Raw genomic sequence first — 27,868 nt, forward strand, 5'->3', positions numbered from 1 at the left:
TCTGATCAAGCATTTAATCCTCCTGGTTCACCTTTGTGGCTTTTATCTTACCTGTCCACCTCTGTCCGGTGAGCTGATCTAAAAAGCAGTAAGTTTAGCTCAGTGTGCAGACCGCCCACAGTACATTTACATCATTGCTTTGACATTTATTACCAGTGTTATGTCAGAAGCTAGCTACCATAACCTTCTGTATTTTTGTTTTTGTACTGAGGGTGATTTGGCTTTTAATAAAAGAGGTACTGGCAGCGGATTCACCATGGGGATCACTTTTTATAGGCAGTGGTAGAGGTGAATTTTGCCGCTTCATGGTCGTCTCCGGGTTTACCAGACCCATCGGTTAGCCCGGTGCTGATCCGTGGCTGGGCAAAAAGCAGAGTGAGGGCAAGATGGCCTCCACTTAACTCTATGCCCCTGGAGGATCCGAGTGATGTCCGATTTCACTTCTGGCTTCCGGCCTTAAAGGGATGATTTTATTTGCGCCTTTTTGTCTGTCGTGTTTTTTTTTTTTTTTTGCTGCTCTCAAATGTAAATGAGAGATCTGGGGTCTTTTTTTACCCCATATCTCTCAAAGAGGCCCTGACATTCTTATTTCTATTACAAGGGATCCCCATGATGGCACTAAGAGTGATAGATGCTAAGGGGAGGCAGTCTGCCTCCTACCTACTTAATGTCTGTTTACCTGCACTGTCATTATTGTAGGGGCCCCAGAGCATTACTTTGCCCAGGGGCAGGGCTCAAGTTCTACAGGAACGCGTGGGAACGGCATCCCTGCACTTTTTTCACAGCAGGAACGCAGTTCCCTTTGCAGGACTAGAGCAGCCGAGAGCAGCAGAGCCGCCCGAGCCAATCCTTCACTAAACGGCGATGCCCAGCTCGAGTCACTGCTTTCTTTCTAAATCCCTTGATAACTCGCGGGAGACCTCCGCAATGTCTCCTGGGAACAATGACAAAAGCTCCCAGGAGACATTGCGGCATCGAGGAAGTGACGGAATACCCGCACCCGATGAATCCATATACAGGAAGCGGCCAGTAACATAAAGGATTACTAAGGTACAGTGGATCGAAAAAAAAAAAAGGTTTAGTAATTATGCATATGAGCGTATCATTTTTTTTTTTTTTTGGTGGGGGAGTGGATCTTGGGTGGGAGTTCCCACACTTTTTTCCCCAGGACTTGACCCCTGCCCAGGGGCCCATGATGCTATTAAGGTGGCCCTCTCCTGATACGCCGTCGTATCTCTGTTTTAGGGTCTTCTTAACAATGCGACTGATTCATAGAATCAGTTACGCATAGTTAGCCCTAAGATCCGACAGGTGTAATTGTTTTACACTGTCGGATCTTAGGATGCAATACCGCGGCCGCCGCTGGGGGGGAGTTTGCGTCGTAAACCAGCGTCGGGTATGCAAATTAGGAGTTGCGGCGATCCACGGCGGTTTTTCGCGTTCGCTACGTCGCTGCTAGTCTAGTTTCCCGTCGCAAAGTTAGTCGTCGTTTTAGGTGCCCTAACCTTACACAGCACATGTATGTCCTGTATAAAGTATGGCCGTCGTTCCCGCGTCTAAATTTAAAATGTTTTCCTTCTTGCGTAAGACGTCCGGGAATACGGAAGTACGCTATGCACGTCGCCGTTCGAAAAAATTACGTCACTTCGCGCAAAGCACAGCAGGAAATTCAAAAAGGAGCATGCGCAGTAGGTCCGGCGCGGGAGCGCGCCTAATTTAAATGGCACACGCCCCTTTGAATTACGCGGGCTTACGCCGGCGGAAGTTTTCACGCAAGTGCTTGGTGAATCAGGCACTTGTGCTGAAAACTTGCGGCGGTGTAACATATCTACGATACGTTACGCCGCTGCGATTCTACGTGAATCTAGCCCATAGCTACCCATCCTTGCTCACTTCTCAGATGGCCTAGGGAAAATGGGACTTGTAGTGTTCATAGAGCAGCACACATGATCACAACTAACATGTACTGCTCATTAGAAGCAAATGGAAAGAGGGGGGAAAAAGGAAAAGCTTTCATCCGTTTTAAATATATAACCTATTTCTAGCCTTTTGAAACCAATTTTTGTAGAGGTATAGATAACGTGCACTGATGTATAAAATGATATAGTGATGGTCTGTATTTACTGAATAAATGAGTATTTCACTTGTTCATATGCCCTTACAGGGCATGGTTATACCTGTGTAAGAAAGAGAGGAAGCTCTGGAAGGCACCACTAGCATTTTCTTACATTTAGAAAGATTTAAAATACCAATTTTCTGAACTTTATAACCACAGCTGAAGAGATCACACAACAGAGATCGATGTGGGGCCGGACCTCAAGTTCCTAGAAATGTGGAGGTCATCGTGGATAAAATGTGTGTCTCCATGTCCCTGTTCCCATTTTAGTTTAACATTTTAAACTTGCTGTGTGAAAGTTTAACCAGCATTGAATTTTCAGAAATGACTCCTTTAAAAAAAAAAAAAAAAAAGCCAGTTTTAGATAGATAAAGATATTATTGACCTGCTAATTTACACGTTGTACATAAAATAGACCTAGATTTAGTATGCCTTTTAAAACGTTTAAGGATTAGAACAAGGTCATGTAAAGAAAAACAAAACCTCTTCTAGGTCACAAGGCAAAAATCCAGGGTGGCTAAGGTTATGCATACATTGACATGGAAAACATACATTATGCAATGCGCTGATGACTGGACTGAATGCATACTGTGCAGTTTTAGAAGGGGTTCTACCTGCTTAAAAGCACATCGAAAATAATATACTGATGTAGTTGCAAATCATAATATGCAAAAGGTTCAAAAAGATACTGGCTTGCACGGTTCAGTTTTCACAAATGATGCAATGCTGTGATTTTTGATGGCAAAAAATTCAAAGTAACAAATGAGTATTAATCTCAATACGGCAACAAAAAACTTTTCCCAGCTTGAGCATTTATAGCTGAACAATGCCGATGAGACTACACAAAGTTTATTGCCTTTCTTACAGCTTTTTACTGTTTTAATAATTATAGTTCCAATACCAACATTTTACAATCCAGTACCTGTATATAAATCCTGCCACAGGAACATGATGAATCACACAAAGTGTATAGATTTATTATCTATCAAGGTTAGCTACAAAAAGGTACAGAAAAACGAACCCCCTCTTATTGAAAGAACTGAAGGGTATTATACCCTAAATAAATTATCATGATAACCATCTTAAGAAAAAAATATGTATAAATTAGGGATGCACCAATACCAGTTTTTAAAGACTAAGCACCAACCGATACCTATTTATAGTGTGGTGGTGTAGCGGTAGAGCATTTGCCAGAGAGACTGGGTTTGCACATGTGCAGTGCAATATATTTTATATATTTTTTTTTTTTCCCCGGGTCTATTTTCAGTTTAAATTTCCAAAGTAGCAGTTCAGCTGCAACATAAATACAGTTCCGATGGAAACTGGCAAGTCCGCTACACACATTTTAAGAACGGTGGTCACCGGCGTCCTTAATCAATTAAAGCGGAGTTCCAACCACAATTAGCATTTTTTAAATGTATGTCCTTTCATGCTGCGTTTTTATAATATAAATCTGGTCACTTACTATTTTACAATCCGCCGCCGCTCCGCATAGTTATTCAAAAAATATAGTTTATAAAAATATATCTACACCGTTGTCATTTTGCTTGTGGGCATTGTGAAGCCTACAGGCACTTACTTCCTGGAAGTCTTGGATGGGGAGTGATAATTGGGCAGCGCACTGCATCCTGGGAAATGATGACACACATTTCCCAGGAGCATTAGAGGGAGATGTCAGAATCCTAGGTGGTTTCAAAGGCAGATTTCGTGGGACCGCATAGCAACAGGCATTTCCAGATGAGTCGTAGTCGTAAGCTACAGTTTAAAGCAAAATAGTTTTTTTTGATGGAACCTCCACTTTACGGACAGTCTTGTTTTTGAGATTTGGTGTTTGATGTTTTTTTGCTAGAAAATTACTTGGAGCCCCCCGAAACAATATATTTTTTTCAGACAGCCGAGAGAATAAAATGGAGGTCGTTGCAATACTTTGTCACACCGTATTTGCGCAGCGGTCTCGCAAGCGCAATTTTTATTTTTAGAAAAAAAATCACTTTTTTTATTTAAATAATACAACAGTAAAGTTATCCCACTTTTTTTTCTTCTTCTACTTACACTTACACATATATATATATATATATATATATATATATATGTGTGTGTGTGTGTGTGTGTGTGTGTGTGTGTGTGTGTGTGTATCTATTTGTGAAAGATAATGTTAAAGGGGTTGTAAAGGTAAAAAATGTTTTCCCTAAATAGCTTCCTTTACCTTAGTGCAGTCCTCCTTCACTTACCTCATCCTTTAATTTTGCTTTTAAATGTCCTTATTTCTTCTGAGAAATCCTCACTTCCTGTTCTTCTGTCAGTAATGTGAGGCTTTCTCCCTGATTGTGGAGTGTCGTGCTCGCCCCCCTCCCTTGAGGGGGCGAGCAGGAGAGTCAGGACGCCCACTAACACACAGCTCCTTTCTCTATCTGCAACGTAGAGAGCATCCTGACTCTCCTGCTCGCCCCCTCAAAGAAGGGGGCGAGCACGACACTCCACACTCCACACTCCAGGGAGAAAGCCTCACATTACTGTTTGGAGTTACAGGCAGAAGAACACAGATCACAGAAGAAGTAAGGATATTTAAAAGCAAAAGCGAAGGATGAGGTAAGTGAAGGAGGACTGCACTAAGGTAAAGGAGAAGCTATTTAGGAAAAAGAAATTGTACCTTTTAAGCCAAGTAAATTGATACCCAATATGTCACGCTTTAAAATTGCCCGCGCTCGTTGAATGGCGACAAACTTTGACCCTTTAAAATCTCCATAGGTGACGTTTAAAAATCTCCTACAGGTTACCAGTTTTGCGTTCGAGGAGGTCTAGTGCTAGAATAATTGCTCTTTAAAGCGGGGGTTCACCCTAAAAAAAATTCTAACATTACAATGAGCTGACCTGTGACACGGACATTATGCTGGTCTTTTTTTATTTATTTTTTCGTACATACCGTTTTATCTGTATTTTCTCTGCTTTCGAGTTGCCGAAAGCAGCCGAACGTCGGGTCGGCTCTATACGACGCCTGCGCACCGACGTTCGGCTGCTTTCGGCAACTCATGACGCGCTGTATGCGCCGGTTGGAAGAAGGTCAATCACTTACCCTGTGAATAGGAACGCCCACTCCCGGAATCCGGGAAGAAAATACAGATAAAACTGTATGTACGAAAAAAAAAAAAAAAGACCAGCATAATGTCCGTGTCACAGGTCAGCTCAATGTAATGTTAGAATTTTTTTTTAGGGTGAACCCCCGCTTTAAGATCGTCGCAATACGATTTAAACACCATTATCACAAGGTGCTTTGGGTTGGCCCCATACCCCAAAGCACCCCCCACGTTGGGGGCATGGTTAGGTATAGTATTACGCAAGAGAGGAGGGAGGCAGATAGAAAAACAGACAAAATTGTGTTCAAAACTGATGACGTGCGATTCAGCGGTGCTCCCACATGGGTCAATGAGCTTGTAATTTGCACAGGAACTGCACCGTGGTGCTCAGAAAATGTACAGGACTGAGAACCACAACCACCACTAGAAGTAGACATGTGCAATTAGTTCCAAATAATTTTTTTAACGAATTTGGACAAATTTGCTAATTCGGAAATATCTGAATTAACGAAAACCTGTTTAACAATTAACAAAAAAACAAAAACAAAAAAAAAACGAATGAAACGAAAACTAACATATTTTTTAACAGTGCACATGTCTAACTAGAAGAGAGATGGGTTAATGATTTATGCCTATAAAAACTTCATCACTGGATGGGCACAGCTGCTGTATGAAGAGATTTCTGTGAATCTCCTTCCAGTCTGTAGGTCACTGTGTGCGAAATTCTGGGTAATTGGCAAACCTCCCTTTCAAAAAAACATCTTCAATCAGAATTCAGAGACGAGTACGAAATAAGTGCGGAACGTGCTCTTATTCTGTAGTGCACAGAAAGGCTGGTCATAGAGGATTTTTTTTTTTTTTTGATCAAATGATAAAAAATAAAAAAAATGAACAGATTCCCCATCCACACAAGCAGGATAGATGAGGAATCCTTTCTGCTGCGCTAATGTATTCTGACAGCAGGACGCCTCCACTGTCATAATACACTGGTCAATGCTGCAGCCACTGATCAATTGAAAGATTTTGCCTAGTCCCATTCGACATAAATCTATTGTTTGATTGACTTCTGTCGAGCCTGAGCTGCCATAGATGGATCAAAATTTCGATTCATCTACGGGCAGCTAAATAGTGTTAACCAAACAAGGACACAATGCCTATTATCCATTATGTTGAAATGGACACAATAAAAATAAAATAACCAAATAGCATACAGTGAATGTCTATAATATATACACAGATATATATAAAATTGAAAAGTGAAAAAATAATATAGCAAAGTCCAATAGTAGACAAAGATAAGGATAGTCTGCCCAAAGTGCAAAGGATCCACAAACGGTGCAGTAGATGACGAAACAAGAGCCTCCACCACCATCAAACACTGACCCTTACCAGAGCCAAAGATTTCAAAGAGATCCCGTGACCAAGTCCCATTAGAGACAAAACGTTGGGAGGCGGCGTTCTGACGTCACTGCATCACGTGTGAGGACCCGGAAAAGACGGGTACACGCTACTGAGAGCTGGCCGGCTGATTTTCTTTTATGCTGTAAATCTACATGCTTGATGTAAGTGTGCATTCTCTTTTACCTATTAAATTTATGAGAGATTTTACACTATGCAAGTCTTCTTGGTTCCTTTTTCATATCCTGGAGTGCTGCTACCCTTTAATTGAATGGGATACAGGTGAAGACTTGGCTTATTTAACCAGACGGATGTTTCGATCACACTCCCATTGTGGATGATGGATGTTTTCCTGCATTCCTGATGTGTTTGATCTCTTTGAAATCTTTGGCTCTGGTATGGGTCAGTGTTTGATGGTGGTGGAGGCTCTTGTTTCGTCATCTACTGCATCATTTGTGGATCCTTTGCACTTTGGCAGACTATCCTTATCTTTGTCTACTATTGGACTTTGCTATATTATTTTTTCACTTTTCAATTTTTTTCAATTTCATATATATCTGTGTATATATTATAGACATTATAGACATTCACTGTATGCTATTTGGTTATTTTATTTTTATTGTGTCCATTTCAACATATTAGATAATAGGCATTGTGTCCTTGTGTGTTTAGCGCGACTCCTTCCTTTTGTTCTTATGTATTTTGATGTTGTATAACATTTTTGAGTCGCAGCTTTTTTCACTTATTTTTTTACACATATGGTATGTACAATTTTTCTCGTTTTACATAGCTAAATAGTGTTGTCTTGCTTTTCTCCTATTTGCCTTAGGTTTGCTCTTATTAAACTGACTTTGTCAAACGGGATGTTGGAAAATTTTAATTCCATCAAATTGCCTGCAGCTCTGATCAGTGTATTCTGGCAGTGGAAGAGTCCCCACTGTCGGAATACAATAGTGCAGCATGGAGAATTCCTCCATCCACATTGCTTGTGTGGATGGGGGAATGTGTTTTTTTTTTTTTTTTTTGTGTGTGCCCTGTTCACATTACAACACTATGTTAATTTGGACTGCGTTGCATAAAAATGTAGACATAAAAACTTGCCACACCGCAGCATGTTGCAATGAGTTGTGGTGGATAGACTCAATTGAAGTGGTGTTGTGTGACATTTTAATAAAGTTAAGAAAAAAGCAAAGCATGACTCTTACACAGTGGGCACCATCCTGAATGTGTTTTTGTGTGCATTGGTATGAACAAGTCCTAAAGTAGGGCTTTTATTCCTGATATATATATTTTTTAATGTAGTAAATAGCTGTGCTCATAGTGCTGGTTTTTAATATGAATTCTTATCTGGTATTTGTAATGGCAAAAAAACAAAAAGTAACCACTTGTTACGAGTATCTCCTTAGTAGCACACTGATCTTAGAGGGATACAAAGAGTTGGCTGCCAACAAGTGTTTAAATCTCTCTAACGCACAAAAAAAAAACACACACACACAAACACACTCCCTGGGGTTCAGTTGTATAAAGAAATGATGCATTTTTAATATATAATTTATTGATTTCTGTTTCAGTAAAACGCTGGAGGGAGCCAAAGGAATGGAGGCGCCCCTGGAGAATTTGGTGAGTATATTAATTTGTCCTTTTTTTTTTTTGTAAACTGTATACTGGCGTTTATGGTTGAAAGTGCCTATTGATCTCGATTTTGGACATGTGTACTTTGCTATCTGAGAGGGATGCCTTGGCAAAATGCCCTACATTGCCCCCAAAATTTTATACAAGCCAGCATGTGGATCAGCGTGTCTTTTTTTTTTTTTTTTCTGATGCACAAAGCCACATGTTTTCATTGTGCAGCATTACAACTTTGGACACTGCACTGACATCATTGCTTGAAAAGGAGTATATTGGGCACCAACACACCATCCTTGTTTGACACCCCCCCCCCCCCATGCTTCGTTATGTCAGAATTGGGTCATGTTAGATGTGTGTGGCAGAGATAAATGATAAATGAGGAAAAAGAAATGCCAGAATGCTAGTCAGTACCAGTGTGCAAAAGTGTAATTGCTTTCAAAGAATAAATTGCCTCTAATGTTGGGTGTCCTATGTGCATGGATGCTGTTGCAATGCAAACAACTATTAGTTTGTTATTTTTTACATTTCAGAATGGGATCCAGAACTTTAAAGGGTGCCTTGACTGGAAAAGGGTTGGGAAACCCTGCTCTAATCACATATAGCTGGATTCACGTAGGGCGGCGTATGTTTCAGCCGGTGTAGCGTATCGTATTTACGCTACGCCGCCGTAAGTTAGAGAGGCAAGTGCTGTATTCACAAAGCACTTGCGTCCTAAGTTACGGCGGTGTAGCGTAAATGTGCCGGCCTAAGCGCGCCTAATTCAAATAAGAACAGGGGGGCGTGTTTTATGTTAATGAATCGTGACCCGACGTGATTGACGTTTTTTAAAACGGCGCATGCACCGTCCGTGGACATATACCAGTGTGCATTGCTCCAAAGTACGCCGCAAGGTTTTATTGGTTTCGACGTGAACGTAAATTACGTCCAGCCCCATTCATGGACGACTTGCGCAAACAACGTAAAATTTTCTAAATTCGACCCGGGAACGACGTCCAAACTTAACATTGGCTAGACCAGCTTTTTGTTGGACTAACTTTACGCCTGAAAAGGCCTTACATAAACGGCGTATCTTTACTGCGACAGGCAAGCGTACATTCGTGAATATGCGTATCTCGCTGATTTACGCATTCTAGGCGTAAATCGGCGTTCACGCCCCTAGCGGCCCGCGGAACTAGACAGCTAAGATACGACAGCGCAGGCAGTCGTATCTTAGCTACATTTAAGTGTATCTCAATTTGAGAATACACTTAAATGTACGACCGCTTAGATTCAGAGTTACGCCGGCGTATCTACTGATACGCCAGCTTAACTCTTTCTGAATCTAGCTAATAGTGTTCATTGCTTTTACCAGTTGCTTTCGATTTTTCCAGCAGTCTCTGTTAGAGGTTACACCATGAATTATGAATATTTTATTAGCCAGGCCTGTCATCATGAGATTTGAAAAGTTGGATATGCTTGGGGACTAGTAAAGGCTTGAAGGCCTATTGTTTCTAGGGAGACCACTTTGGAGTTTTTTTTTTTTTTTTTGAGGGGGTACCTCTGGGATCCTTATGAAAGGAATTATTTTGCTGCCCGCGGAGTTATATGGTGGTGAACTGGACAATTGAGAAGAAAGCACTGTGGTCCACAGCCAACGTAACCTTTTTATGTCCTAAAGTCTCATAAACCTTGGCTATGGAAAACTTGCCGCTGCCTCAAATGTGTATTTGTCGTCTGTTGGTGTTTGCTGTGTTACCTGCTGTATGCTTGTGAGGTACAAATGTGTTGTTGCTCTCTTCTGTGCTTCTACAACCCAGAGATCTTGCTCGTTGCATGCTATGTATCCACCATGAGATAGGTCTTTCTCTTTTTTTTTTCATTCAAATTTATGTTTATTTTCAATAAAAGTACATACATTTGTACTAAAACAGCAGTATACATTTCAGTAATACACAGTAAATAATAAATCCAATGCATTGCTTTACATAGAAGATGGTCTTGTCATAGAAACTGACTATCATATACAGCCATATCATATGCTATCACCATACGGTGAGAGTACAACAGATTGTAATAGTTAAAAAGAAAAGCTAGGTATAACCAATAATTTATAATTAAATAAATAAAAGGATATTTCTATATACTATATAATTCCTTAGGCTTATTGTTGTCACACAATAAAAAACCCCATGTGTGTACTGGGTCTAATTTCATGGAACTAATAAAGGACAGGATTTCTGTATAACAAAGACTTCTCTGACACCCCCACTGGGAACAGTCTGTGTCCAAGAGGTTAAGCAAACCTTTAAATCCCCCTTCCCTCCCTCCAATGAGATAGGTCTTTCTCGATCAGCAAGAGTCTGTTGCCTCCTCTGGGTTCAAGTGGCAGGCCTCCAATGACACAGTCCAGCTCTGCCCATTGGCTGCTTTATGTCCCTGTTCCTGCATCCTCCTGGAATATATTACAGGGAAATCCCAGAAGGCTGTGGGGCCAGGTGCACATAATTCTCGCCCCCAAAAAAAAGTATAAAGTGGCACATTACATTGTGGAATGTGTAGAGAGTCCAGGGAACTAAAGACTCTGGAGGGTGAAGTTTTAAAGCACTCATTTTATGATCTTCCTTGGAGCTACCATCAACTACTGTACGTAATGCAAAGGCACTCCTTTTTACAAATTGAATAGATTGTTTAGGCTTGAATCCATATTACATAGTTTTGGTGAATATAAAGTAGACTGTACAGAGATTGTACAATTCGTGTATAGTGTATGGTCATCTTTATAGGTTACTCTGCAAAGCTCAAGGTTGTTGCCAAGACTAGCAGCAATCGCCTTAATAGCACAGCCTACTACAATGATATTCAGCTTCCACAGGGATCGCAAACACATACTTGCCCATGTCCCCATTGGAAGACTTCTTTCAGTGCCAGCAAAGTAACGTTTTTGACCACAGATGCAATTAAAGCATATGTAAACCCCTACCTGGTATAACCCGTTTAGCTTAAGATAGAAATGCAAAGCAAAATATATGTAAATTTATAAATACTTTTTGTTTAGTGAACTTATTACTTATGTTCCCAGCTACATAAGGGGCTTGGATTGGTGGTGGTGGAGACTGCAGGGGGAGCATGTCAGCAGGAGGCAGAGAAACAGCAGTACATTGTTCTTCCCAATGAAGAACTGTGTAGGGGTGGGGGGGGGGGGGTGTCGGCACAAGTCTAACCATTGGAGTACAGGCAAGCTGTGCTCCCAAATAAAAACAGAGTAAGAAGACAAACAGCACCATCTAAGTGTAGTAAATCATTAAAATCTATTAATTACGAAATGCTTTGATCCACATAGTTACTTGTTACTCTTTCAACTGGCAGCCATTCACTTATATGTGGACTAATATATGGAATTTTTACATTGTTTTTGCTGGTTTCCCTCTCCCTCCTTGCTGTTTTGTGCTCCCAAATAGCATGCAAAGAAGAAAACTGACCACACTGGGATGGATTTGAACAGTCTGAAAATGGGAAAGCAGGGGAACTGACCGAATCACCAGCAATTTCACACAAAGGAAGCAATGTGAAGAGAACAGGATACTTTTTTATACATGGTACAACAGACACATATCAGAAATATGAAATATGAAATGTTGGTGTTACATACACTTTAAAAGCCTAGTGCTAACCTACCCCACAGTTTTGGCCTTGGATATACAATACTTCATGCAACAAATTTTAATTTTGGTGTAATGAAGGCTCTGTTTGCACTGTGCACAAATTGGCTGCCCTACTACAGGCGAGAAATGCTTCCCTGACCCATTTGCAACATCACACTGCACTGCATTAGATGTATGGGAGTACCATTAAGAATCAAGGGTGCATATACTAAAGAGTAGCGTGTTTCTCTGTATGTTGGGAGGACGTGTGATTTTACACACATTCCTGACATGTGTGAATGTAATGCTCTGGAGGCACAAATTGATGTTTGTGACTATAAATTTGATGAATGGAATCAGGTGTGTTAGGTGTCAGCTGACTGTCTGGAGTAAACAGAAGGGACGCCTTGTTAGACATTAACCACGCAAGAACGCATAGTGTTCTGTACTAACTTTCAAAAAACATCAGCAGCACAGCACCATTCGATAAAAAAATACTAAATAAATGAAAGCACTAGTTCTTATGTAATGTACTACATTGAAAATAGCCCTGTCTATAGGCAGGCATCTTGACTTCTGTTGAATTTAGTTTCAAAGTTTAGTCAATGTTCATAAACGCTCAACCTGATTTTAATTTACAAAAGTAAGATTTTAGATGATAATGTGCATGAACCCTAAATGCATTTTAAACACAAGATCCTGTTCCCTTAAAGCATGAATAACAGCACAGTGCTTGTGCTGTGTAATTTGCCCCCCTGTATCGCTTGAAATACCTGGCTGATCCTGCCTGGCTATATCCTCCCCCTGTAAACTGACCATGGTTTATCATGGCTGCTGAGCCCTGACGCTGTGGTCAGTTTGCTACAAAGAATATTCGGACATTAGCAGAAATCAGGGTGAACAATGAGATGAGTTTGTCCATGTGCTGCTTTATTGTCCATTTTTATAGTATGAGGCCAAGATGGTGTCCAGACTGTTTTGCTTAAGGTGTTACTAAACCCAGGGCCCTGCATTCGTTGGTAAATATAAACTGCTAAATACCTTTTTTCATCAGCAGTTAGAGCAGTCTTGTGACTTCTATCCGCGTCTGGTTAAAGCTTGTAGAAGGAGTTTTCAATCTGCTCTCACTGTCCCTTAAGGCTGCAGGACCCCTGACCCTCTGCCTGGACAGTGATGATTAGCTCTGTGACGATTAAATGCACTCTCCCAAGAGAAAAAAAAACTCTATAGCACACCAAACTGAGCATGTGCAGCTTGTCCCCTAGCCTCTGATCTATAAGGAGATGGTTTGGGGACTGCGGAAGAAGGGGAGGATCAGAGAAGACAGGCTCAAACAGCCTTTTTACACAATGCAAAGGATTAACCTCCTTAGGTTCCACAGTGAGTATAACGATCATGCTTTACTGCATATACAGACTGATTTTACTGTTGTGGGTCTAGTAACACTAACTGCAGTAGAGAAAAGTCAAGTGGCCAGCCTGACTTTGCTGTCTGGCATGACTGTGTAAATCTAGTGACTGGATAGGCAGAAATAGAACTCCCTTGTCAAGTAGAACAGTGCCCTTATATGCATTTCATCTGAACTTTCATAAAGAATGATATGTTATTACTGAAATAAAATACAAAGAGCAGTGTTGTACAGTAACTCGCATCAAGCAATCCAATTTCAGGTTTTATTAGTTTGAAGGGGGGGGGGGGATTTTTTCTGCCAAAGCAAAATAGTTCTATGAGGCAATTTCAGTAATAAGGGGACATGAAAATAAAATGTGGTTTGTGCTTTGAGATTTCTAAAGTATTAACATTAACATATTAAATACAAGTCTCTGGCTTCAGTGCATGCTTTGTGTGTCAACATTTAGGTGCTAAATGGACATGAATTCTTAAAGTTTGACAGACTTTGCTTGTTAAATTGGGGATGATTTCTAAAGATCTTTAAGAGTTTAATTAGACTGTTTTTCGAGCAGCAAAATTCTAGCATTACAAGTAGAAATCCAGTTATTTCATATGTGGCTGGTTTACATCTATCTAGTTAAGTGTGAAAAAGGCAATGGGAGTTATATGGGCCTAGTCACACGTTGCCACGCACACTGCATGCATACGGGCACTACGGGAATCCAGTTTTATACTTTTACGTGGCACCTTTAAAATTCAATACACCCATGAAGATTGATGTACACTCCAACTAAATTGCTATTTGTTTTCTAAAACACTGTGTAACTAGCAGTTGTACTTCTTTCTTTTTTCTTTTCTTTTTTTTTTATATATATATATATATATATATATATATAATGTGTGTGTGTGTGCTTTTTTTTGTCCTTTTTTGCATTTCAGTGCTGTTTAATCTCCTGTTGCAACCACTTCCTGCCTACAAGCAGATGGATGCCCAAGAAAAATCTGTATGGAACGTGCCTGTGCAATGTGCATCCAGTAGGACAGCGTGACGGTGCAGCCGCAGAATATAAAGACAGCACGCATATACGCGACCACACGGAAGTGGACTTTTTTTCTGTTGTGTTGCATATATGCGTATCTACCAAGCCGCACAGCGTGTTCCCAGCACAGAGATCAGGCTCTCACTGAAAGCCCAGGGTCTCGTACCAACGATCGGGAAATGGGACTCTCAGTTCTGGGTCACCTGATTGCTGTGATGACCTCTGATTGACTATCACAGTAATAAGTCACTGTGAGCCTGCCCCTATGTTTACTTAATATTTTGAATGAAGAGGGAGAATCTATTAAAAAGAGAGAATAACAAATAAATAAAAAAATAAGATTAAGGTTTGCCAGGGTTAGTGTTGGGGTCATGGTCAGCGTATTTTGGGTAGAATTTAATAAAACATGTTTTAAATTAGGATCAGTGTCAGTTAGGCCCCATACACACGGGAGGATTTATCCGCGGATACGGTGTACTCACCATCGCATTGAAATCCGCGCCGAAATCCTCTGGCGATGACGTGTCGCGCCGTCGCCACGATTATGACGCGGTGAAGTGCGCGACTCTGTCATATAAGGAATTCCACGCATGCGTCAAATCATTATGACGCATGCGGGGGATCCCTTCGGACGGATGGATCCGGTGAGTCTATACAGACCAGCGGATCCATCCGGTTGGGATGGATTCCAGCAGATAGATTTGTTTGGCATGTCAGCAAATATTCGATCTACTGGAATCCATCCCAGGGGAGAAATATCCGCGGAAACAGATCCGCTGGAGTGTACACACCATAGGATCTATCCGCTGAAACCCATTTGCTGGGATTTTTCAGCGGATGGATTCTATCGTGTGTATGGGGCCTTAGTGTCGGTGTGTTTTAGACCGGATAAAAAAAAAAGCAAAATGTGTACTATTGTTTCTGGGCTTTACTACAGGTACAAAAAACAACTAGTATACACATATATGGTATTGCTGCAATCAACAGGAGCAGGAGAATATAATTAGTCTCCAGCTAGTAAATACATCTGTAATAATAATTAACGTATCCAGTTCTGCCACACAGAATATACATACCTCCTTCTCCAATAACAGAGTTAAACCTTTCACAAATTTTGGCCCTTCAGATTGGGTATATGAAACCACATGTCTTGGAGGCCAAGCACACCAGCAGCAGATGTGTGGTCCTGCGGGATCAGTGCAGTCCCTATAGACTGATATCGGTGTATCGTTGTTTTTTTTACACCAACATTTTTTTTTATGTTCCAGGGGATGGGATGTTTTTATTGTAGTTATAATAGCTGCAGGAGGGGAAGGGGTGGGTGCTGACACAGAGCAGACAGGCGGGGAGGGGATAGGAGGACAGAGCAGGGCTGCAGATGGAGACATGCAAACTGACCACAGTGTCAGGGCTCAGCAGCCATGATAAAAATGCCTCTCAGTGGGTGGCCCTGTCAGACACTTCCTGTATAACATCCCTCCTGTATATAAATTGAAGGAGCCAGTTGGAAAATTTTCAGGCAAAAAGTGGGATTTGTCCAACAATTGCCATCTAAAATTATGTATTAATCTCAACTTCTCCCTGAGATTCTAACTTTTAGCCCTACTAAACTCTGAGTCTCTCACCCCTCTTGATCTCACACTGCATGGAAATATTGATCTCTTTTTTAGTTAGACAATGCTGTCCACAGCAGGCAAACCACTGTTGAGAGGTGTAGTTCTGAGGGTATCCCTATATGATGTGGAACTGATCTCTAAACATCTACCCCTGAAAGAATTTTGCATGCATGATGACGTCACAGCAATTAATGAATGCCGTTTCTTACTACAGGAACACAAAGTAAAAGATGTCAAGGGTTGCTCTAGTGGGGTGATTTTTGGGACAGAACAGACACCTTGTTTTTCACCTGCATACAATGTGCATTGATCATGTAGTCATGGTGTTATTTTTGGCCTGTACAAACATTCTGTGTAGAGTAATCTTCACATTTTGATCTCAGAAGTTTGTCAGTTTGAAACATGGGACATGCGGCATGGCACTGCACAGGTTACTGCATTTCCTCTGTAGTCTAAAAACTGACACTTCCTGTGAGGAAACTATGTATCCCACAATCCCTAGGTGTCTCAGTCTAGTGCTGGTGGGTGAAAGCATTTAACAGAGCTTACCGTGCTGGAAGAACTGTTTGTTTATAAAATTAGCACACATTTGTGATGCAATGCAAAGAAAAAGCTATGCATATGGGATCCAGACTACACCAATACCTTGTTAAAACTCCAAAAACATTTGAAAGTGTACAATGCTTTTAAGTGCCTCCTTGTCCCTGGTGTTCACTGAGGTTGTCCATCACAATAAAAGATCCATATAACAATGTTAAAAGCCAGAAACCCCACAGAGTAAACTCCCTACAGTTTCCTTTTACCTTTTGCAACCTTTCCCAGTTGTACCTCTACCACTTCTTTGCTGAAACTTGCCGTATGAAAGAGAAGGGAGCCTGTGGTCTCTGCCTGTGTATACTGGTAAACTTTTTCTCGAGTTCTAGGAAGAGTAGGTAAAGCGTCTATGTTGAGAAGATTGACTCTCACTTTCTATACTGGAACTGGTGGCGAAGGGAAATCTAAAATTCTCTAGCTGTCTCCAGGACAGGATTCCTGGGGGACACTTTATCTGTCAAGTGTAGACTTTCCACCATCTCTCAGACTGCCAGAACATTTTGTTGTTTGCTTAAAGTGGAGGTTCCATCAAAAAAACAATTTTGCTTTAAACTGTAGCTTACGACTAAAAAAGAAAAAAAACGTTTTTTTTTTTTTTAACTCATCTGGAAATGCCTGTTGCTATGCGGTCCCACAAAATCTGCCTTTGAAACCACCTAGGATTCTGACATCATCTCCCTCTAATGCTGGGAAATGTGTGTCATCATTTCCCAGGATGCAGTGCGCTGTCCAATTATCACTCCCCATCCAAGACTTTCAGGAAGTAAGTGCCTGTAGGCTTCACAATGCCCACAAGCAAAATGGCAACGGTGTAGATATAATTTTATAAACTATCTTTTTTGAATATCTATGCGGATCGGCGGCGGATTGTAAAATAGTAAGTGACCGGATTTATATTATAAAAACGCAGGATGGAAGGACATACATTTAAAAAATGCTAATTGTAGTTGGAACTCCGCTTTAATTTTACAAGTGCATATCTTGCCTATCTATATAACAAATTGTATATATTTTCTTTTTTTATTTTAGGTTTTTTGACACTTCTAAACAAGCCATCGGAGCTCTCTTCATCCACTTTACCAATGTATTCCTTTCAAATCTGACGGAAGTGGATCCCTGTTCTTTGTAAGTGCAGAGAATTTATTTCCACTTGTGCTCTATTTTTGATGATTATTTTTCTTTTTTTTTCTTGTTCAGCCTTAAAAACGTATAAAATCGCTAAGGGTAATCCATTAAGGCCCGGTTCACACTGGTGCGACATGGAAACTGACTTATGAGAGCACAAGTCGCATGCCATGTCAAATTCAATGTTTCTCTGAGAGCCATCTTAACTCATCTGGCACAAGTCGCTCTGACTTTAGAAAAGGTTCCTGCGCTACATTGGTCCTACGTTGACATGACTTCAATGCCAGAGAGTGTAAAAAGTCACATTAAGGGCCAGATTCACGAAGCAGTTATGCTGGCGTATCTATTGATACGCCGCGTAACTTCTAGGTTGCTCCGTCGTATCTTTGTTTTGTATCCACAAAACAAGATACGCCTGAAGCTGGGCTAGATCTGACTGGTGTACGTCTTAGTACGCCATCGGATCTAAGGTGCATATTTACGCTGGCCGCTAGGTGGCGCTTCCGTCGATTTCCGAGTATGCAAATGAGCTAGATAGGGCGATCCACGAACGTACGTCCGGCCGGCGCATTTTATTACGTCATTTCCGTAAGGCTTTTTTCAGCGTAACGTTACCCCTGCTATATGAGGCATAGCCAATGTTAAGTATGGACATCGGGCCAGCGTTGAATTTTCCGTCGCGTACGTCATTTGCGTAAAACGTTCGCGAATAGGGCTTTGCATAGAATGACGCTCACGTCGAAAGCATTGGATTGTTGCGGTTTAATTTAGAGCATGCACACTGGGATACCGCCACGGACGGTGCATGCGCCGTTCAAAAAAAACGTAATTTCCGTTGGGTCAAGTAAAATTAACATAACACGCCCACATCTTTATCATTTGAATTCCGCGCCCTTACGCCGGCAGATTTACGATACGCCGCCGTAACTTTAGAGGCAAGTGCTTTGTGAATACAGCACTTGCCTCTCAAAGTTGCAGCGGCGTAGCGTTACTACGATACGCTATGCCTGCCTAAAATTACGATGCGCTACGTGGATCTGGCCCTAAGTCAGATAAAAAGTCAGACTGAAGTTGCAGGGAAAAGTCTAAATCAGGCATTGTGCGACTTTCATGTCGAAGCAGTGTGATCCTGGGCTACCACGTATAAAAACCATATACAGGACTCTAAGATATATAAAAGTGCACTGAGGCAATTGTAAAACACATTTGTATATCTCTCTGTACAGGTACTTCATGCATTTTCTGCTAGACGCCACACTTGGAATGCTGGTGATTTGGCTGAGTGTGAAATTTGTGTCGCTCATTGTGGAGCGTCAACAGTACACATTATTGGTATTTGGTGTATACGGTAAGAATGTAACTATTAGTATTCTCTTATAGAAATATTATTTTTATTCATTATTTATTTGATGTCAGTTTTTTGTTGTGCTTATCCTCTGATATCTGTGTTTTATACCTTTTTTGAATTGCATTATTAATGCTGTTCTGCTATGTTAAGCTGAAGTTACAATTGCACAGTAATGTTAATGCAATCAGCAATGAGTGATGCACATTTTTAGGAAGAACTCAATTTTTTTGTGTGCATAACAGTCTGCGTAATGTCCTTTCCCAACTTGTACACAAGAGGGCGACATGGTTCCTTATTAATATTAGCCTTGGAATAAAACGGAGAGTACGCTTACATTTTCATGTACTGTCTTCCTATTTAATCTGTTCATTTAGATTGCATGCATAAAGTTGTATCTGAAATCTCCAGCCATGCTACTCCTAAGACAAATGTTTAATTTGTGAGCCAGTGATAGAAGATATAATCTTACATTTTGATACTTGGTAGATGAAAATCTACAATAGATTACTTTTTAGCTCCTCACATTGGGCACAATATGGGCAAATTTAGTCTAAAGTTGAAAGCAGGTGGCCTATCTGGTCAATAAATGATTCCTCCTCCCCAATATTTATAAAAACATATATACATTTAAATTGGCCGTTTTGATATGTACAGCGGATCTCTCTCATCCAGTTTTATTTTGGGTATATTAGCAGTCAAAAACAATACCCACAATTTTTTTTTCTTTTACACCTGTAAGGCAAAAGCCATAATGAGCTAGTATACTAGCTCATTATGAAATACTTACCTTTAAAACGAGGTGTAGAGAACTTGCCTGGTCCACGCCGAGCAAGATGTCATCTTGCCTCGGCATGTCTTCCGAGTATCGCCGCTCCAGCGCTGTGATTGGCTGGAGCGGCGATGTCACTCCTGCGCATGCGTACGGGAGACTTCATTCCGGCAAGGTCCGGCGGCTGCTGGCCTTTTAGCCGAGGATCCCGGCTGCGAATGCGCCGCTACAATCAGCGGCGCATTGCGAGGGGAATATCTCCTAAACCGTATAGGTTTAGGAGATATTCTTTATACCTACAGGTAAGCCTTATTATAGGCTTACCTGTAGGTAAAAGTGGTAGTAAAGACTTTACTACCACTTTAATCTTGAAGAACCCAGTTCCCCCTGACAGATGTTTGTCTGTGAAAGTTGCAGATACTCCATACAATCTGATTGTGATCTGATCCTTCAGAAATTGCAGGCATTGGATATCAATGTTTTATCAAAACCTCCAAATATCTCAATGGATACAGTGGCTAGAACTGTGTCCAATGACATGCAAAATAGGACAAAAAACGAAATATGCAGTGCTTCTTCAAAAACAAATTCCACTAAAAACTGGTATGTTCTCTCTATTTGGATGATTTTCCTTTAGAATCTTTCTCCCCATGATCAACAATCATGCTGGTATGTTAACCTATCTTCCAACCAAATTGGTAGTATGCACAATTTAAATGAGTAAAATAACAGAAAAATCTCTAGCAGGGACACCTTTTAAAGCAGACTGATCATTGAGATTCACATTTTGAACATAATTTACATACATGAACTAGAGGGGCACATACCTGCAATGCCAAATCACATTATCTGGGAGAAAAAGGATTTCTTTCTAGCGAGGAATAGAAAACATTCTGCCCCTGGTTGTCTCGCAAAACGAGCAGTATTCAAGCCACAGCGGTGTGCGGTGCTGCTTTTGGCCTGAGGTGGGGGGGACGCCGGAGCCGAGCGGAGCAGTTCGGAAATACTTAGTTCCCGAGCCTTTCCAAGGTTTTCCAAGTTTAGCTGAGCTGTCCCCGGGCATTTACGTTTTTGAGGCTCTCTGGCCACATGCGGTATTGCATGCCATTTGAAGTCAATGCGGAACAAATTATTTTAGTTTCCATTGACTTCTATGGGGAAATTCGCTTTGATATGCGAGTAGTATTTATCGGCGTATACCGCGCACTTTTTTGCCATGAAAATCAGGGCAAAATCGTGGGTGCGCGATATACGCTGATACCCGCTTTCCCCGCGCCGAGTTTGAATACTGCGCCGGCATATACCGAGCGCAGTACACTCGTGTATAGTCGGGCAGGCTCGGCTCCTCTCGCGCTCACGTCCTGGACGTACAGGACGTGAGTGCGAGAGTAGCCGAGCCTGCCCGACTATACACGAGTGTACTGCGCTCGGTATATGCCGGCGCAGTATTCAAACTCGGCGCGGGGAGGATGCCGGACCCGACGAAGAGGACACCTGAAGCCGCAGATGGATGCCGGACCCGACAAGGCCGCCGATGGACGCCGCGCAAGACACCAAAACTGTAAGTACAAAAATCTTTTTTCCACAGGAATGCGGGTCCACTATAGGGGTGCGCGCTATATGCCGGAGCGTGCAATACCCCGATAAATACGGTACTTTGGAGTACGAGCATTCCCCTGGAACGGAATATGCTTTTAATCCAAGGTTCCACTGTACCTGTTGCCCAGCTATAGCTGCCAGCAGTGATTGAGCTAAGAAAAAAAAAAAATTAGACGGGTTGCTTTTATCGACTTCCGTACATGCAAAGGGCAGAACATTTAAGTGAATGGGCTAGCCCTATGCGACATGCAGAATCTTACTTTGAAAATTCCTGTAGCAGGAACGTTTGTTTCCGCTACGCAATTTAATAGAGTTGATGTAGATGGAAAAAGCCAATTTGAATTACTTGAAAGGTATGTTGCTTAAACCAAGGTTGGCTAATGCAATTCCCACCAGACATGTATTAGTGATCAGTGTTCTGTTTCTTGATGATTTTTAACATTTTGGGAACCTTTTTGAACATTTTTGTGATTTGCATTAATAGCTAATTTGATAAAATTGAAAAAAATGATTATGACTTTGTGTTGTTTTGACAGGCAGATGTATCAAATGTATGATAAGAAGTCCCATATGTGTACAGAACAGATTTTCAGTGCTAGAATCTGAAGCCAGTTCATCCATTTCAGTATACAAATGCCACTTCCCATTATCATCCATCATAATCTTCCACCATATAACTTGAGTGTACCGTTTTGGAACAGAAACCAAATGATATGGATTTGATGTCAACTGGCCTGATATTCAGCATTCAGTAAAAGCATTACACTGTGATATTTTCGGGAGTGATGAATGGACATCCAGTGTGTTATAGCAGATGTGTAGACAAAGCCAGATTCTCCCCAGAGGACGTGTGGGACGTTGTTAGCATTGTTGTCATGGAAGTCTGCAATATTTCCATAACAGATTTTTCCCACGTTCTGACATCGCCAAGTTACATTTCTGTTTCAGGATTTGAGGCTGAGCGAAGAAAACGAAAAGAATTGTGATAAGTAGACTCTAACGGTAAAGGACTACTTTTTATTTAAAACCTGCTCTGCAAGGCAAGCAATATAGAACATATAACTCCTAAACTGGTCATACACCAGAAGAACTTCATTCTGAACAAACGTTCATCAGAGCATTCAATCTTGTTGTCGAGTCAACTAATTTCATTTGAATACCTTTACAATTTAGTTCAGATTTGCTACTTGAATGGAATCCCAGATGATTATCCTGGTGAATGGCAAGCTTAAAACACAATTTATCAAAAAGAAATACATAAATAATTTATTATATTGCAGTTTACTAATCCTTAGATTTGATCAGGGCCGGCCTTTGGGGTGTGCGAGCTGTGCGGCCGCACAGGGCGCCATTGGACAACAGGGGCGCCGTGCGGCCATCCAGAGGCTTACTAAGGGGGGGCGAGCCGCCCCCGGGTTCCACACACTGGGGGGGGGGTGTCAGACCGGCACCCCCCTCCGCGATTGTATTACACCCGCGGTGGCACTCGCACTGAAGGGGGGGCTGCACTGAACGAGGGGGCTGCACTGATATGAAATATTTTTTTCCTCTTTGTGTATGTTTAGGTGACCAGGGGGGTGAAGATGGGGGGGTGGCGCCACAGGATTAGCGCGCACTGGGCGCATGAACACCTAAGGCCGGCCCTGGATTTGATGGCTACATTCGTTTTCTTTCTGTTAGCTTTTTTTTCTCCTTTTATTTACACTTGGTGGTCAGTAACACACTGTTTTGGGGTGTCTCCATTCTGGATGGAGGAGTTGAAGAGACACCTTTTGAACATTGTGAATCTGGGGGCAGAGTAATATAAGATGCTCTAGCAGATTTAGGTGGAATTTAATGCTGAACTCTTTAAGCCATTACAGCAACACTTGTTTTGGAATAAAGGTGTTCTGTATACCGTAAATGAAAAGAAAGTGACCATTCTAAGCACCTATGTCAAGAAGTTTACTGCCACAGATCAGGCAGCAATTATGATTGGCTGCCAGAAATTACAGCACTTCATTACCTCTCGCTGATAAGTTACAGAACGTCATTACCGCTCAGTAATTGGTTGCTAGAGGTTACTGCACATCATAACCTCTGCATCAAATTACGGGTGTGGCCAAACTGTACTAGCATTGAGGGGTGCGCTATGTACTGAGTTGAGGGATGCGCTGCATAAAGAGTGCATAGTTAAAAGGTGCGCTATTTACAGAGTTGAAGTGTGCACTATGTACAGAATGCAGGGTTGAGGGGTGCGCTATGTGCCGAGTGCAGGGTTGAGGCGTGCGCTGCATGCAGGGGTATGCTAGGTACAGGGTTGAGGGGTGCAGAGTGCATAGCTCTCGGCCCCTCTGGATTTCAGTACAGTTTTCCTCTGTCCCAAATGCTACTCGCATGTCCAGTTTCAGAAGCCGCTTTTCCAGTGGAGATTCCCCGCCCCTTCCTCCTCCAGCGCTCATAGATCGGTGTGTACCCGAGAGGGATCAGAGTGGCAGCTGAGAGAGGAGCACTGTAACTTGTAAATACAGAAGCAGCAATTCTGTATTTACAAGTAACAGTAGCAAACAGCCAGCATGTGAACAGCGCCGGAGGTGACCGAACTCTGGGGGGGGGGGGGGGGCAGCTGCTGTGGGCCCCCTAATAATGACTGGGCCCTGGGCAGCTTCCCTTTTTCCCCCGATTTAAAGACTGACTGTGGCTATATGATTGTGTATATAGGATTGTATACTTTTTTTTCCATTTTATTGGCTAAGCTAGATGGACTTGTATCTTTTATCAACCAGACTAACTATGTAAAGCTGCAATCTTGCATGGTTTGTCTCAACCCTGTGACACTTTTGCTGGACAGCTTGGTCCAGTGAAGGAAGTTGACAAATAAGACTTACTGGTCAGATCGCTTGGTAAAAAAATGAATGCAGCCACCACATCTAAGGATTGGTAAACTGTAATATAAAAAACGTTTGCGTTTTGATGTCACTTTAATCCTGCCTTTTCTTTTCCTGCCCCTCAAAGCATCATCAAAGGCCCACGCCAGTGTAAGCATTACTCTGTTTACATTCCACCTGACTGTGTCGGCCTTGTAATTGCAGACAATGAGTGCTGATAACAGAAAATTCCTTCTGCGCTTTGCTTTTTAGTATATTCATGGGTAGAAACCGTAAATGATGATTTCTGTACTGCCTCCCCAATTCTGTAATCCCTAAAAAAAAAAAAAAAAAATTCGAAGCAGGTAACCTTTCCATAAATGTACCCAAACCCTTTCCATCTCATCTTTAGGTATTCCAGCCAGGCTATTTTGGAAAAATGAAATGCACATCTAGAGAGATCTTTGATATCATTCTTGTTCTCGATTTGTGGTCTGAACACATGCGCTCATTACTCATTAGCTAAACTTATAAACAGGCTCCCTTCTTCGAGCAGTTAAGCCTCATACACATGATCAGATTTTCATCGAACAAAGCGTAGGACTTGTGCAATGAACTAGTTTTGCATACAAACGACAAAGAATTGTCGGCCAACAAACGCAAAACGTGGTTTTTCAGCTCTTTAGCGCCACCCTTTGGGCAACTTTTGTGAGCATTGCTTCTGAGCTTGTGTACACACGATCGGATTGTCCGACAACACACAATTGTTGGCTAACAATTTTTAAACCATGCTATCCCACATTTGTCGGCGGAAAATCCGACAACAATTGTCTGATGGAGCGTACAAATAGTCCAATTTTCCGACTACAGCCTGCAATCACACAATTCGATCGTGTGTACGAGGCTTTAGGCAGGCCATGGATGCATGTTTTTTTGTTCAACCGACGAGTTTGAATGAAAAAAAAAAAGATTTGATTCCCCCCATCAACGTGCTTGGTGTTGATAGGGGAATACCCCCTATGGAGCTAATGTATTCAGAAAGCAGGAAGAGGTGTTGCTGGCTATAGCCGGTGGCAATGATCAAGTAGGAAATGAAAGACATGCTGGTTGCACAGAAGTCAATCAAGAAATTATTAGGCCTCGTACACACGATCGATTCACCAGAGGACAACGGTCTTATGGACCGTTTTCATCGGTCAAAACCGATCGTGTGTGGGCCCCATGGATTATTTAACCATCGGTTAAAAAAAAGCCAACTTGCTTTAAATTTCAACCGATGAATTCCTAACCGGTAGGTCAAAACCGATCGTTAGTAGGCACAACCATCGGTTAAAAATCCACGCATGCTCAGAATCAAGTTGACGCATGCTTGGAAGCATTGAACTTCGTTTTTTCAGCACGTCGTTGTGTTTTACGTCACCACATTCTGACACGATAGTTTTTTTAACTGATGGTGTGTGGGCTCGACGGACCATCAGTCAGCTTCATCGGTTAACCGATGACAACGGTCCATCAGACCGTTCTCATCGGATGGACTGATTGTGTGTATGAGGCTTTAAATGTTTAGCGCTTGGTCTTTGGCACAAACAAAAAAAAATCTGCTGCTAATATTGCGATTATTCTGTTTGCATGGAGAAAAGTTGGCCTTTTGGTGTACTGCATAAAATTAAAACATTGCGCATTTCTGAGCGGAAAGTGGCAGCTGGACTGGGAACTTCTTGCACAGTTGGAATGAATGATGGAAATCCTTTACTTGCAGAGAATAGTTACACAGATTCTCCCTTAGCTCTATTGTTTGCAATATTGGCAGCCTGACCATTAAAAAAAAAAAAAAAGTATACTTCCTTTAGAAAACTATAAAATTTTATGGTCATGTTGCAGTACCGGCCGATCTCACTAGACATTGGGTACATATTTTAACAAAACCCAGAAGAATACACAGGTGGGTTACAAGTAAACTAAATTTGTTATTTCTTGGAAGAAATCTATGTGCCAAGATTTATTCTTGTATATTTTAAAAATAGATAAGTAATTTCTGAAGTCTAATCTACAAAACTGTGCTCTCTCCTACACAGTGAGTGATTTGTTACTAGTGGGAAATGGCTTTTGGCCGGTCTTCTGCTTGAACTAAACACTGAATATTCATCACCGCTTTTTTTTTTTTTTTTTCTGCAGTGGAATAAGCTCTACTGAATCTTACTTGGACATGTCTTCTGGAAATCTCTCCGGAAATTTAGTTTGCCTCCCTTCGCTACTAAAAAGGGAATTAATGAATAGATTTTTGATTTGGGACCACAATAATGATAAACCATGTGTTGCTATATTTTTTTGTAGTTTGAAAAAAATAGAAGTCATCTAATCTAGATACTTAGAGGCTATTTGTACATTTATTTCAATTTTGATTTTTAGGTATTCCATAGTGACACTACTAATCTGGGGGGTGATGAGGAAAGATTTTTTTTCCTACACTTTTTTTTTAAACGTGGTACAAGGTGCTGTGATTTGCCCGGGTACCATGTGATAGCTGTGGACCAATCGCTGCATCACTTTAGGAATCATAGCTGTTATGAATCAAATGAATTCATATTAGCTTTGATGACCTTGTGATCATGTGATCGCCAAAGCGACTGTATACCAGGATCTGCAATCCGCTGCGTCCAGAGGACAATCCGTCTCGGGAGTGGCGTGCTGCGTGTCCCTAATCTGGAACAGGCTGGATGACATACAGTGAGGAAAATAAGTATTTGAACACCCTGCTATTTTGCAAGTTCTCCCACTTGGAAATCATGGAGGGGTCTGAAATTGTTATCGTAGGTGCATGTCCACTGTGAGAGACATAATCAAAAAAAATAATCCAGAAATCACAATGTATGATTTTTTTAACTATTTATTTGTATGATACAGCTGCAAATAAGTATTTGAACACCTGAGAAAATCAATGTTAATATTTGGTACAGTAGCCTTTGTTTGCAATTACAGAGGTCAAACGTTTCTTGTAGTTTTTCACCAGGTTTGCACACACTGGAGGAGGAATTTTGGCCCACTCCTCCACACAGATCTTCTCTAGATCAGTCAGGTTTCTGGGCTGTCGCTGAGAAACACGGAGTTTGAGCTCCCTCCAAAGATTCTCTATTGGGTTTAGGTCTGGAGACTGGCTAGGCCATGCCAGAACCTTGATATGCTTCTTACAGAGCCACTCCTTGGTTATCCTGGCTGTGTGCTTCGGGTCATTGTCATGTTGGAATACCCAGCTTCGACCCATCTTCAAAGCTCTAACTGAGGGAAGGAGGTTGTTGCCCAAAATCTCGCAATACATGGCCCCGGTCATCCTCTCCTTAATACAGTGCAGTCGCCCTGTCCCATGTGCAGAAAAACACCCCCAAAGCATGATGCTACCACCCCCATGCTTCACAATAGGGATGGTGTTCTTGGGATGGTACTCATCATTCTTCTTCCTCCAAACACGGTTAGTGAAATTATGACCAAAAAGTTCTATTTTGGTCTCATCTGACCACATGTCTTTCTCCCATGACTCCTCTGGATCATCCAAATGGTCATTGGCAAACTTAAGACGGGCCTTGACATGTGCTGGTTTAAGCAGGGGAACCTTCCGTGCCATGCATGATTTCAAACCATGACGTCTTAGTGTATTACCAAAAGTAACCTTGGAAACGGTGGTTCCAGCTCTTCTCAGGCCATTGA

At 41.6% G+C, this 27,868-nt stretch overlaps 1 protein-coding gene across 1 annotated transcript in view; it reads left to right on the plus strand.

Annotated features, from left to right (window-relative positions):
• The window catches only part of LOC120931681 (store-operated calcium entry regulator STIMATE-like), a 104,640-nt gene that overhangs the window by 30,674 nt on the left and 46,098 nt on the right, over nt 1-27,868 (plus strand). Inside the window, exons 2-4 of the mRNA XM_040343344.1 lie at nt 8,160-8,208; nt 17,509-17,604; nt 18,831-18,952. Of these exons, the coding sequence (XP_040199278.1) occupies nt 8,160-8,208; nt 17,509-17,604; nt 18,831-18,952 (267 nt within the window). The remainder of the gene's footprint in view (nt 1-8,159; nt 8,209-17,508; nt 17,605-18,830; nt 18,953-27,868) is intronic.

This window comes from Rana temporaria, chromosome 3 (genome assembly GCF_905171775.1).
Source record: "Rana temporaria chromosome 3, aRanTem1.1, whole genome shotgun sequence".
Taxonomy (NCBI): domain Eukaryota; kingdom Metazoa; phylum Chordata; class Amphibia; order Anura; family Ranidae; genus Rana; species Rana temporaria.